This window comes from Bison bison, unplaced genomic scaffold, assembly GCF_000754665.1.
Source record: "Bison bison bison isolate TAMUID 2011002044 unplaced genomic scaffold, Bison_UMD1.0 scf7180017864340, whole genome shotgun sequence".
NCBI classification, from domain to species: Eukaryota; Metazoa; Chordata; class Mammalia; order Artiodactyla; family Bovidae; genus Bison; species Bison bison.
The window spans coordinates 4,536,895-4,548,740 of record NW_011494912.1 but is presented as its reverse complement, the minus strand read 5'-3'; the positions used below and the strand labels follow the sequence as shown (position 1 = coordinate 4,548,740).

Here is an 11,846-nt window from a genome sequence, read left to right as displayed (position 1 = left end):
GAAGGGTCACAGACCCCGGGACCTCGTTCCCTTGCGTTCCCAACGTCCGTTCGACCCCGCCCGGAGGTCCCATCCCAATCCTCCCTCGACTCAACCGCTCAGCATCCCTCCTTCTGGACATAGACAGTGTTTTTGGATCTTCACCTCCAGAGCTCCTCACATCTCTGCTAAAGGCCAGACACCACCTCCCTCCTTAATTTTATTGCCTTGGGGTCTGCAGCATCACCCCACTCCACAAACCTCCAGAGTTCCAGCCTTTGTGCCTCCCACCCCTTCGGCCTTCCCCCCAGTATCTCATCCAGACTCAGGCTCAGGAGGATTTCCTCTTTCCCCAGGATTTCTCGGTTCACAGTCTGATGCTGAGTGACCACCTCCTTTAGTTTCTACTCTCAGCAAGATTGCAGGAACCCCTCCATTTGGGGGGAAGGAGATCTAGGTTATTGCCTCATCTCGTTCTCCTTCCCCTGTATTCCCAACCCTGCATCCCAGCCCCGAGCCTGAGAGCTTATTTCCTGTCTAGAAGCTGAGGGTAGCTAAGCAGGGGCCCAGCTCCACTGGACTAATGGGAAGATCTTCGCAGCGCTGGAGAGGGATGGTGGCTGGGGGTTAGTCAGTAGCAGATGCTCCTTTCCGGGTTCCTGCCAGCCTCTTGTTGAGCAACAGCCACTTGCACACCCCCAGCTGCCCCCTCCGTGCCCTGGCCCAGACGCTCTTGACCTGGAGCCAAGCATTCCCCCTTCCCCTCCCCGGGGGCTGCCAAAGGTGTTGCTCTGGAGTTGAGCCAGCCCCCTGCTGCACAGTGTGTCAGAGCCTGGCACTTCTCCCAGACTGTGGGCTCAGGTTAGCTGCCTGGCAGACGGGCTGGAGGCACTGTTCCAGCCATCCCTCCTTCCCTGGAAAGTCCGGCCCAAGGCTAGCTCACATGTAGCCTGGCCTGAGAGACAGCCACACCCCTTCCACTTGTCCAGACCTCAATCTTGAGTAACCCACACAGCAAGTGCTGGTGGTGCCCTGTTTGACAGATGCAAGACCGGGACTCATCTACTAGGGGGCTTGCCCAGGGTTCCAGGGGACAGGTGGCAGGGAGAGTGCTGATTCCTGGTCCAGAGTGCTTTCCTGTGTGCAGGGTGACTCAGTGGGGTGAGTCATGGGTGCAGCCCCGGAGCTCGTTGTCTGGCCCTGTGGGGGAGAGGACAGGAAGGGGAGACACAGCTCCTGCCCTCAGAGAGTCCTGGTACCATGTCAAGCATCCCTTATTGAGATGCATATTAAATGGTAGCGTGAAAAATTAATAAAGAATGAATGTGTGCCCTTCACCTTAAACTACCTTTCTGATACAGGTCTTACGCTCATTCATTCATTCATCGAACATTAGCTGGGAATGCATGTTCTGGGGCCACTGTTCTGCTCTTAAGGTGCTCCTGGGTTGTGGGAGGGACATGATTTCAGTGTGTAAGGGATTCAGGGTGGCTTCCCAGAGACAGTGATGTTCAAGCTGGATGTTGAAGGAGTGGTGTGCAGCAGGCAGTGCTGCAGGCTTTCTGGACAGAAGGAGCATGCCCAGACACTGGGGGTGGGAGTGTGGAGCAACCAGAGAACCTCAGGAACCTGCTGTGATGCTCAGGCACAGGAGTGGGGAGCAACCAGAGAACCTCAGGAACCTGCTGTGATGCTCAGGCACAGGGGTAAGCGTGGGTGGGAGATAACACCAGTGAGAGAGGCCTTGAATGTTAAACTTCATCATGCAGACAAGGTTGGAAGGCAATCAAAGGTCCAACTTTCACTCCCTTAATCAAAAAGTATTCATTGAGCATATACTGTGCTGTGCTAAGTTGCTTCAGTCGTGTCCAACTCTTTCCAACCCTATGGACTGAAGCCCGCTGGGCACCTCTGTCCGTGGGATTCTCCAGGCAAGAATACTGGAGTGGGTTGCCATGCCCTCCTCCAGGGGATCTTCTCTAGCCAAGGATCAAACCTGTGTCTTTTAACATCTCCTGCATTGACAGGTAGATTCTTTACCACTAGCGCCATCTGGGAAGCCCTGAGCGACTGACACTGTCACTGAGCATCTACTATGTACTGGTTATTCTAGATGTTGGACACGTGACAGACAAAAGTCCTTGTGCTCATGGGGTTCTGGAAGAGGAAAGAGATGATAAATAAACAACATATATAATGGTGATAATAAGTTATGGAGAAGATAAAGTAGGACAGAAGGGTTAGGGTGCTGGCTTTGAGGGAGGGAGCCACATCGATCTCTGGGGGAAGAGCATTCTGGCGAGGAAGCATCAGGTGCAATGGCCAGGAGCAGGGAGTATGCCTGGCATATGAGAGAGACAGTAAGGAGGTGAGGATGCCTGGAACGTGGTAGGTGAGGAAGAGCTCCAAGGAGGTGGTATCAGAGTAGATGGAGGGGCCTTGAAAGGGACTGTGTCCCTTGACTTTGCCTCTGAGAGGGATGGGAGCCCCCAGAGGGTTTTGAGCAGAGGACCTGATCCATCTTGGACTTCAGCAGGATCGCTCTGATTGCTGGGTGGAGAATGGATGGAAGAGGACATAGGAGGAAGCAGGGATGTATTTAGGAAGTGATTGCTATTGTGTGTGTGGCTGGGACAAAGGTGATGGCAGTGGTGGTGATAGAAGTGGTCACATCCTGGAAACATTTTAAAAAATTTATTTAGCTTTACTTATTGGCTGCATCTTGTGGCTTGTGGGACTTAAGATCCCTGACCAGGAATTGAAACCAGGCTATGGTAGTGAAAGGGTTGAGTCCTAACCACTGGACCTCCAGGGAATTCCCCTGGATACTTTTTTTTTTGCCTGCACCACGAAGCTTGTGGGATCTTAGTATTTATCCTGACTACAGCACTTATTGTACTGTTTGGATATAGTGTGTGTTAGGTGTCTGTCCCCTCGTTGGATGGGGACACCTAAAGGAAAGGAGGGGCTTCCCAGGGGGTGCTAGTGGTAAAGAACCTGCCTGCCAATGCAGGAGATATGAGACTCGGGTTTGATCCCTGGGTTGGAAAGATCCGCTGGAGGAGGGTATGGCAACCCACTCCAGGATTCTTGCCTGGAGAATCCCATGGACAGAGGAGCCTGGTCGGCTACAGTCCGTGGGGTCACAAAGAGTGGGACACGACTGTGCAATTCAGCAGCACAAGGGAAGGAACTGGGTCAGGCTCCTGTTGATTCCCCAGGAATGGCACAGAAAGTGTGTTTGCGGAGTAAGCGATAAACATTGGCACGTGTGGATGAACTGTGTTCCTGTAAAGGAGCAGGGACAGGTTGGGCATCTGGAAGCCCTCTAAGCCCAGGCACAGTTTGGGGTTTCCATTTTACAGGCTGGGAGGGAGCAGGTGGCGGTCCTTGCCCACCAGATGGCTGATATTGGCAACTGCTGCCACCTGCTGGGCAAAGCCGGTGTTGCCTCGGCCATGCCCTTGCCTTGGAGCACCTGTGTGCCCAGGTTGGGATGAAGACAATCATCACCTGTCCTCCAGACTGGTGGGAGAGACACCCTGACCATGACAAGACAATGATGGGGAAGTCTAGGGGCTGTTGGGGTCAGGAGGAGGAATGGAGGCAGTTTATATAGGATTTGGGAGCAGAACTGTCCTTGGGGCCAACTTGTGGGGGCTGCAGAGCAGGAAGAGGCAGCTGACCCAGGCTCCATGGCTGGGGGAAGTGTGTGTGTGTGTGTGTGTGTGTGTGTGTGGTCAATGTTCTCCATTGTGGCTTTTCTGCTGCTTTCTGGCAGGATTTCTCCTTCTTTCTCCTCTCCTGGGTAGTCTGGCCCCGGCCCATTGTTGTACAAAGTGCTGGCCATTGTGTAAGCCTCACCCTTACTGTGACCCTATCAGGGACGCCCTCCTTAGTTTCAATTCACAGACGAGACGACGAGGCTCAGAGAGGTAAACGCACAGCAGGCATTGAGGGTTAGGTGACATGGTTTCTAAGCCACCTAGCCCTTGCAACCCAAGCTGTTTTGACCACCAAGCCTGGCCCTGCCCAGCAGGCAGCTCTCCTTCTTCTTCCAAGCTCCAGACTCCCAGCCCACCGTCAACCTGTAACCATCTTCCAGTTCAGTCTTGAGGCTTGGGCTCAGCCATGCTGGGGGTGCAGTGGAGGAGGGAGACTCAGGGAGTAGGCAGCTGGGGAAGGAGTCTCACTGCTCAGCATGTGATACTGGAGGTAGGGTGGGTGATGGAATTGACAATATGCTTGAATACATTGCCCTCCTTTTCCCAACAAGATATTTTTAAAAAAGGAATTTGGCCCACTATTCTAATTAAAACATTTAGGGATGCAGATGAAACACGTAACTCCCTGGTTATGATATTTAGTGAAAACATTTCATATTTAAAATTATTTTTTTTCAAATTGTAAGATTTTAAAGCACATATTTTTAAGAATAACTTTATTTCAAAGGCAATTCTTTTCCATGCTCACGGTTTGTGAAAGTTGATTTAAACCCTTCACTTGCATTTGTGCTGCTCATTGGCATCTGCCATGAGCCATACCCAGCCCCTCGTTTGACTTCCCCCATACAGTTTTCTCGAATGTATCATCTTCACTTGTGTGTGGAAATACAGACCTTTTGAATTCATAAATGATGCTGTTGCTGGAAAAATTATTATTCCAAGTCATGAGAATGGCTATTTTTCATCTAAGTGATAGGTTAATATTTGCAGTTTCCCTAGGGCCCATGGACGGAGGAGCCTGGTGGGCTGCAGTCCATGGGGTCTCGAAGAGTTGGACACAACTGAGCGACTTCACTTTCACTTTTCACTTTCATGCATTGGAGAAGGAAATGGCAACCCACTCCAGTGTTCTTGCCTGGAGAATCCCAGGGACAGAGGAGCCTAGTGGGCTGCTGTCTATGGGGTCGCACTGAGTCGGACACGACTGAAGTGACTTAGCAGCAGCAGTAGGGTAGCACAGAATTACATAAACTAGCAGTCTCCTAGTCTTTTCTTATTCTCCTTCTCTTTCTTCACAGAACTTCTTACCATCTGGTGTACTTTTTTGTTTATCATCTGTCTCCCTTCACTAGAACGTGAGCTCGGGAGGCCAGGGAACTTTGTCTGTCTTCCTGCTTTCCATCACCGGGAAACAGCCTGAAGCAATAGTAGGTGCTCAGTAAATACCTGTGGAATGAATGAATATAAGGCTCTTAGAGGGCCTTCCCTGGTGGTCCAGTGGTTAGGTCTTGTCTTCCAGTGCAGTGGGCGTGGGTTTTATCCCTGGTTAGGGAACTAAGATCCCACATATAGTGAAGCACTACCTCCCCCACCGACCCCGGAAAAAAAATCTCTTAGAAATGTCTGATAGCCCAATGGCAGCCAGGGCCATGTATGCAGATAGGACTGGGGTGGGGTGAGAAGGCAGCTCTGCTGGGCCCAACCCCTTGAAAGGAGGGCATTTAAGTCAGGGGCAGCCTGTTGTCTCAGGGGATTACCTATATATAGGATTAGCTACATACATTGAACAAATTACAAGAATGTATTGAAGACAACTGGGGAAAAGGGAGTAAAAATCTGGAAAGGGGGAAAGCTATGATGAACCCAGTGCCACTGGACTGGAACGTAATGTCTGAATGACCACTATCTTTCAATACATGGAAGTTGTATTTGTTTGGGTTTTCGGAGAACCAAAACCAATATGATAAATATAGAGAAAGAAATTTTATTATGAGGAATTGACTCATGCCATTATGGAGGCTGAGAAGTCTCACAGTCTGCTGTCTGCAAGCTGGAGACTTGGAAAGCGGGGTGCTGGAGTTCCAGACTGAGAAAATAGGCCTGAGAAGGGGCAGTGCCCTGGTGGTGCAAGTACCAGCCCAAGGGCAGGAGAAGACCAAGATCTCAGCTCAACAGGCTGGAAGAGAGAATTTAGCCTTTCCTCTGGCTTTTTGTTCTATTCAGGCCCTCAATGGGTTGGATGATTCCTGTCCATCTTGGGGAGGGCCACCGTTTTATTCAGGCCACCAAGTCAAATGCTAATCTCTTCTGGAAACACCCTCACTGACACACCCGGAAGTAATGTTTAACCAGATAACTGGGCATCCAGTGACTCAGTCCTAAGTTGACACACAAAATTAACTCTCACACAGATGAAGGAACAGAGGTATAAATGTGCATGTTTATGTGTGTATGGAGAATGTGAGTCTACTGAGTGGGCCTGGCAGGAGACGTTACCTTAACTGCATTGAGCACAACTAACACCCACATCTTGGTTTCTAAATACTATTCACCACCAAAAAGAAATAGGTATTCTTGCCAAAATGGATAATTCTAGGGCTGGGGGCAGGGAAAAATAAGGTGAACCTGGAATATCTTCTTGAGCCAGAAAGAATGGAAGATTCCAAAGAAGGATGTGACACATTAAAATGAAGAGGTCAGTAAGGGGTACCCACTGACCAGTTCTGGACAATATGAGCATCAAAATAAATGATAAGAATGTGTTATAGCCTACTGAATATATTAGAATATCACAAGTCCACCTGACATAAGTAAAATGAATAAATGGGGTGAAGTAAAAGTTCTTCTTTATATTAATAATAGAAGGCCAACTAATAAATGCGGAAGAAATTATTAAACTGGAAAACTCCATTTGCAAGCCATTGTATTAATTCAGACAAGATACATCAATGGATGCTGAAACCTATGATCATAAAATACCTCATTTTCTCAATACTAATTATGATCAAATGATCAATATTAGCAGCACCACCAGTCATGGTTCCAAATGATACTGGATGTAAGAACACAGCATCGGGAATTCCCTGGTGGTCCAGTGGTTAGGACTTGGCACTTTGGCGCTTTCACTGCCATGGCTTGGGTTCAATCCCCGTTCAGGGAACTAAGATCCCACAGGCTCCGCGGTGCAGCAAAACAAAAAAACCCACAGCATCTTTTTTTTGTGATATTTCTGCCCAAAATGTGTAACAGTTGTTTAAATGTGCGGGAGGAACGAACAAACCCATATCAAAGAACAGGCCAGTCTACAAAATAACTTCCCTGTAATCTTCAAACACGCCAAGGTCAAAATTCAAAGAAAGGTTGCAAAGTTGTTCTAGATTGAGGGAGAGAGATGTGACAACTGGGAGCAATGTTTTACACTAGATTTTTTTTTTTTTTTTTTACCCTAAAAGGAATTTTTTTTGGGGGGGGACATTACAGTTTGAAATTGTTTCAAAGAAAAAAGTTAAAATAAACATCATGAATTTTAGCCTGGCATGAATGTTAGCCCTTCTGGCTGACTCCGGCTGGCCTTCAGGACTCATTTTCAGACAAGCTCCTGTGGAATCCCCATGACTGGATGTGAGGGCCCTCTGTGCTCCCCCTGTCCCTGGGCTCTCTAACACCCTTCTCTGATAATACCCAGAGTTCCGAGAGCAGGGGTCCTGTCTGGATCATGACAGAGTAGCCTCCTCCGGAAATACACTGAATGCAAACTTCCACAAAAGGGGTGTTTAGGGGTACAGCTCAGTTCTACCTCTTCACTGGGGTTCAGTCAAAGAAACTGGGATGTCTGGCTGTTGGAGGTGCACCTGGCTGAGTGGGACCCACGGACCATCAGGAGTCATGTCTACAGGGAGCTTCCTAGTGGGGATCTTGGAAGAAGGATATACTGTTTAGAGCAGGACCGAGGGTCTAATGTCCAAGGTGGACATGTGCTGCAGAGGTCTCTCAAAGGGGAAGCCCTTTTATATCTTTGATGTCACCTGGGCACTCAGCGGTTGCAGCTAGAAAGGTGTGGGATACTGAGATTCCCCATCCCCACCCACGCTCCAGGATCAGAATGTGGGGAGTATTCAGGGGATAATGAGCAATAATGTAGGAATACTGGAGGATATTTCTAGGGAGGATGGATGTTCAAGATGTTAGAATTTTTTTTTTTGCTATGCAACTTGTGGGATTTTAGTTCTCTGACAAGAGATTGAACCTAAGCCCCTGGCAGTGAGAGCATGGAGCCCTAACCACTAGACTGCCTGGGAATCCCCAAATGGGAACTGTTTTTGCTAAGATGTTAGGAGAAATTTGCCTAGTTAGACCTATTTCCCTTCTGGTTCTGGTTATATGGATGATGCCGTTCATTCAGGGTTCCAGGATGCCAGCTCTGCAGGATAGGGGGGTGGGGCACCAGTCTCAGCACTGGAGCCAGCTGGGCTCTGTCCCTCCTTTCTCATCTGGCTTCCCAGGTGGCTCAGTGGTGAAGAATCTGCCTGTCAATGAAGGAGCTGCAGGAGACGTGGGTTTGATCCCCGGATCAGGAAGATCCCCTGGAGGAGGAAATGGCAACCCACTCCATTATTCTTCCCTGGAGAATCCCATGGACAGAGGAGCCTGGGTGCTGCAGTCCACAGGGTCACAGAGTCTGACAGGACTTAAGTCACTGAGCACAGGCTCTCACGCTCCTTTCTCATTTCCTGATATGAGTGGAGCGCCCCCTTGAGGTGCAGGGCACGAATGACTGGGCAAGGAAGGGGCTGAGAAAACTGGGTCTGGCCAGAGGGTTCCAGGAGGGGAGACAAGGGCACGGCCAGCCGGCCGGGGGTGGGGCCTGACAGGGAGTGCCCGGACAGGAAGCAAGGGCAAAGGGCCATGTCCTCCGCCTGCCCCACCCCGCTGACAAGAGTCCCAGTCGCCAGGCCACCCTCTCAGTCTGGGGCCCTCGAGGGGTAAGTTGTCCTTCGGAAGCCACTTCGCCCCTTTTGTGGGGATCGGATAAGAATGCCTTTCCTCCCTGGGGGTCCAAACACCCAGCCCCTCTGCTCCCTGTTAGGTGGAAAGAGGGGGGCCACACCTACTATCCCCTCAGCAGGAAGCAGAGACTAGGGCACTGGCGGGCAGGTGCAAAGTGTCTCAGACCCTTCCCCTCCTGACATCGGCATCAGGATCAAGGTCAGGGCGGAAGGGCCACGTGGGGCACCTCATCCAGGCAAGACCCAGAAACCCCTGTTCCCTCCTCTGTCGCCCGACTGCAGAGCCAGGAATCCCAAGCAGCTGGAGCACTGGGGGACACCCAGACAGAGCCTTCGCTGGACCAGGTCCTCCGGGAGCGAGATGACGCTATCGCCAAGTGAGAGGCAGCTGCTTGCGGGGGTTGGGAGGGCGGTGGATGGCTCCCCATCGAGGCTCTGTCCTGCCAGGAGGGGAAGCGGGGAAGTCGGGCATTCCTGGGAGGAAAGCTGCATAGATACTTGTACGAATACTGTCCCAAGGCAGGGGGCTGTGGCCACACTGGTCCACCCCCAGGGCCCAGAATCATGTCTGCAGGGCCTGAGCCTCAGGCTGCTCTCTGCCCCCATCAGGAAGCGGGCCGTGGAGGCTGAGCTGGACACCTGCAGAGCCAAGCTGCGTGCTGTGGAGGCCCAACTGCTGGAAGTTCTGGAGGAGAAGCTGAGACTGAGGCAGGAGGTGGAGGCCTGGGAGGCAAGGTGGGTGTGCCGGCCGGGCCTGGGAGGCAGGGCCAGACAAGCACAGGCCTGGCCCCTGACCCTGCTCTCCTGGCCCCCAGGAGGACATGCAATGGCTGGTGAGGCAGCAGGTTGAGAGTCAGCTGCAGAGAGAGTCCCGGGGCGCTCCGGGAGCCCCCGCGGACCCTGGAACTGCCAGGACCCCCTGGATCCGATTCCCCCTGAGTCGGTGGGGACGCTGGCGGTGAGAAAGCTCAGCCCAAGACCTTGGGAGGAGTGTCTTTATTCATTAAAGTTTGAGGTCTGACCCCTTCTGAATCCTCATGCCCTTGGAGTGCCCACCTGAGTGCTTCTGTACAGAAACAAGGAGCAGGATACAGAGCCTTGACGCCTGGGGTTTCACGTCCCCTCTGGCCAGCAACCCTTAGGCCAGGAAGCTTTGGACTGCCGCCATGAAGTCCTGTGGGCGGTCGCTATGGACCAAGTGGCCAGCGTTCGGCACAGTCTGCATCTGGGCCCGAGGAAACAGCCGCCTAATCTCAGGGTAGTGGCTGGGACTGAACACCAGAGAGAAGGCAGCCGAGAAGGGATGACAGGAGGAAAGTGGAGAGAGAAGGAGGGACACAGAGGCCAAGCGGGGAAAGAGGGAGAACCACGTGAGTCTATGTGCCCAGTGGTGTTTCCGGTTTTCAGGCACCCCTTACCCACACCCCAGCCCTCCCCAAGGCAGGCTGAGGGGCTGGGTAAGTCGGGTATGCCCGTCCCTACCACCCAGCCTGGCTTACAGCAGGAATTGAGAGTTTCCACCCCGGAGGAAGAGGGTTGGCCCAGAGTAGGTTTCTTGTCGTGCGGGGAAGTCCAAGATCTTGTCCAAGTGCTGGGCCAAGGCGTCCAAGTTCAGCCTCCACACGAAGCGCCCGTCCACCTCCACCAGGTTGGTGAGCAGCAACTGCCGAATGCTCGCGCTCTGTGGGGGTCCCGCAGTTGCGGGGTGGGAGGTTCTGTGTGAGGCCTGGGGCTGCCACTCTTCCTCTGCCCACACCACGCAGGGGCTTGCGTGCATTACCTGGATAACAGAGCGGAGCCTTTCATCGGCCAGTTTTCGGGCGCCGGAAAGGGACGCCTCATTCGCCATGTCCACGGCCCTCATGGCTGCAATGTAGTTTGGAAAGTTCGAGCTGGATGTGGTCTCCACTTGGCTGATGTCCACGGCAATCAGGCGCTCCACCAGCTCTGGCTGCGGGAGAGAAGCAGACTGGGTACCTTAGGGCAGGTTCCTGGATCTGGAACTCGGCCATCCAAGGCTCGCTGGAGTTCCAGGCTGCCTGCTGAGCGCTCAGGGTCGACAACAGATAGGAGGAAGCCCTGGAGAGAGACGGCTCACCCTCTGAAGTGCCAGCAGCATGGCGGTCCTGCCTCCCATGCTGTGGCCAATGAGGACGCAGGGCACCAGGCCCAGGTGGGGTAGGAGGTCTTGCAGATCCTTGCTCATGGCCTCGTAGCTCATGTCTGGGCTGTGGGAGCTCTCACCATGGTTCCGAGCATCCACTGTCAGCACCTGGGGAAGCGGGAGGTGGGGAGCAGCGCTAGCATCCAGTCAGGGCAGAGCCAAAAGCCTGGCAGATCTGCAGGCTGAGGGAGGTGGAGAGCCCGGGGTGGGGGAGATCCAGAAGGGGGAAAGGGCCCGGATGGTGAGAAGACCCCCGTTCTCAGACCTTGGTGGCCCAGATGAAGAACCGGAGCCACTGTGCCAGAAGGCCCAAGGAGTGTGACCACATCTCCAGACATTTGGCCTAGCTGGCTGGCAGCTACAGAGAAAGCAGACAGCAAGAACTGGCAACAGCTGGAGCACAGCAGGGCGGGCAGCTGCAGGAGGTGGAAAGCCCGTCATCCCCTGGTGAACAAGCAGGGTCTGGCCCCCTTAGCGGGCAGGATGTTGGTGCCTAGGTATCTGAGAGCAGAGGCTAAGTCAGGGTGGATCACACAGACGGAGATCTATAATACGAATGAAGGACTGGGTGGGTGAAAGCACCAGGGAATGAATGGGGTTCGTCGTGGGCCTGGGTCTGCCCTGGGGCCTCCAACCTCAGAAGGTCAATCTCTTCTTTGATTTCTTATCAGAGAGACCCGCCGCTCCCAAGCGTTAGGGACAGAGAAGCTGGCCACACCTCGGCCTCCTCTAGGGCCCCGCCCACCCAGACCCCACCTCCCTCAGGGCCCCGCCGACTCCAGAAGCTCACCCTCCGGCCTGTCTGCTGAGCCAGGGCCTTGGCGACGAAGTTGAAGTTGGTTTTGCTGCCGAAGAGCCCATGCAGAAAGACAAGGGCGGGGCTAGCTGCCTCGCCGTCCAGAAGCTTGTAGGAAAGCCGCACCGGTCTGGCGGGAGGAACGAGGGTGGGAGAAGTGTCTGAGCCAGCAGGGG

General features: G+C 52.9%; 1 protein-coding gene, 1 long non-coding RNA gene and 1 other non-coding gene across 4 annotated transcripts in view; 2 read left to right on the top strand and 1 right to left on the bottom strand.

Moving 5' to 3' along the window:
• The first annotated feature begins 6,784 nt into the window (after positions 1 to 6,784).
• Positions 6,785 to 6,864, top strand: TRNAQ-UUG. Its single transcript is given in 2 exon segments — positions 6,785 to 6,821; positions 6,830 to 6,864. It is a non-coding gene; the product is annotated as a tRNA-Gln (tRNA).
• A 1,644-nt stretch (positions 6,865 to 8,508) lies between these two features.
• LOC104998906 lies at positions 8,509 to 9,609 on the top strand. The gene is made up of 4 exons (XR_826516.1): positions 8,509 to 8,686; positions 8,993 to 9,087; positions 9,320 to 9,440; positions 9,526 to 9,609. It is a non-coding gene; the product is annotated as an uncharacterized LOC104998906 (long non-coding RNA).
• An 82-nt stretch (positions 9,610 to 9,691) lies between these two features.
• ABHD11 (abhydrolase domain containing 11) overlaps positions 9,692 to 11,846 on the bottom strand; it is a 3,611-nt gene continuing 1,456 nt past the window's right edge. Inside the window, exons 2-6 of one of the 2 annotated variants that reach the window (XM_010854293.1) lie at positions 11,665 to 11,800; positions 10,809 to 10,982; positions 10,491 to 10,661; positions 10,210 to 10,391; positions 9,694 to 9,981 (exon numbers count right to left, since the gene is read on the bottom strand). In XM_010854293.1, coding sequence (XP_010852595.1) covers positions 9,849 to 9,981; positions 10,210 to 10,391; positions 10,491 to 10,661; positions 10,809 to 10,982; positions 11,665 to 11,800 — 796 coding nt within the window. In that variant the 3' untranslated portion in view covers positions 9,694 to 9,848. Of the gene's footprint in view, positions 9,982 to 10,209; positions 10,392 to 10,490; positions 10,662 to 10,808; positions 10,983 to 11,664; positions 11,801 to 11,846 lie in introns of both variants that reach the window. The other variant, XM_010854294.1, reaches the window with a different exon arrangement.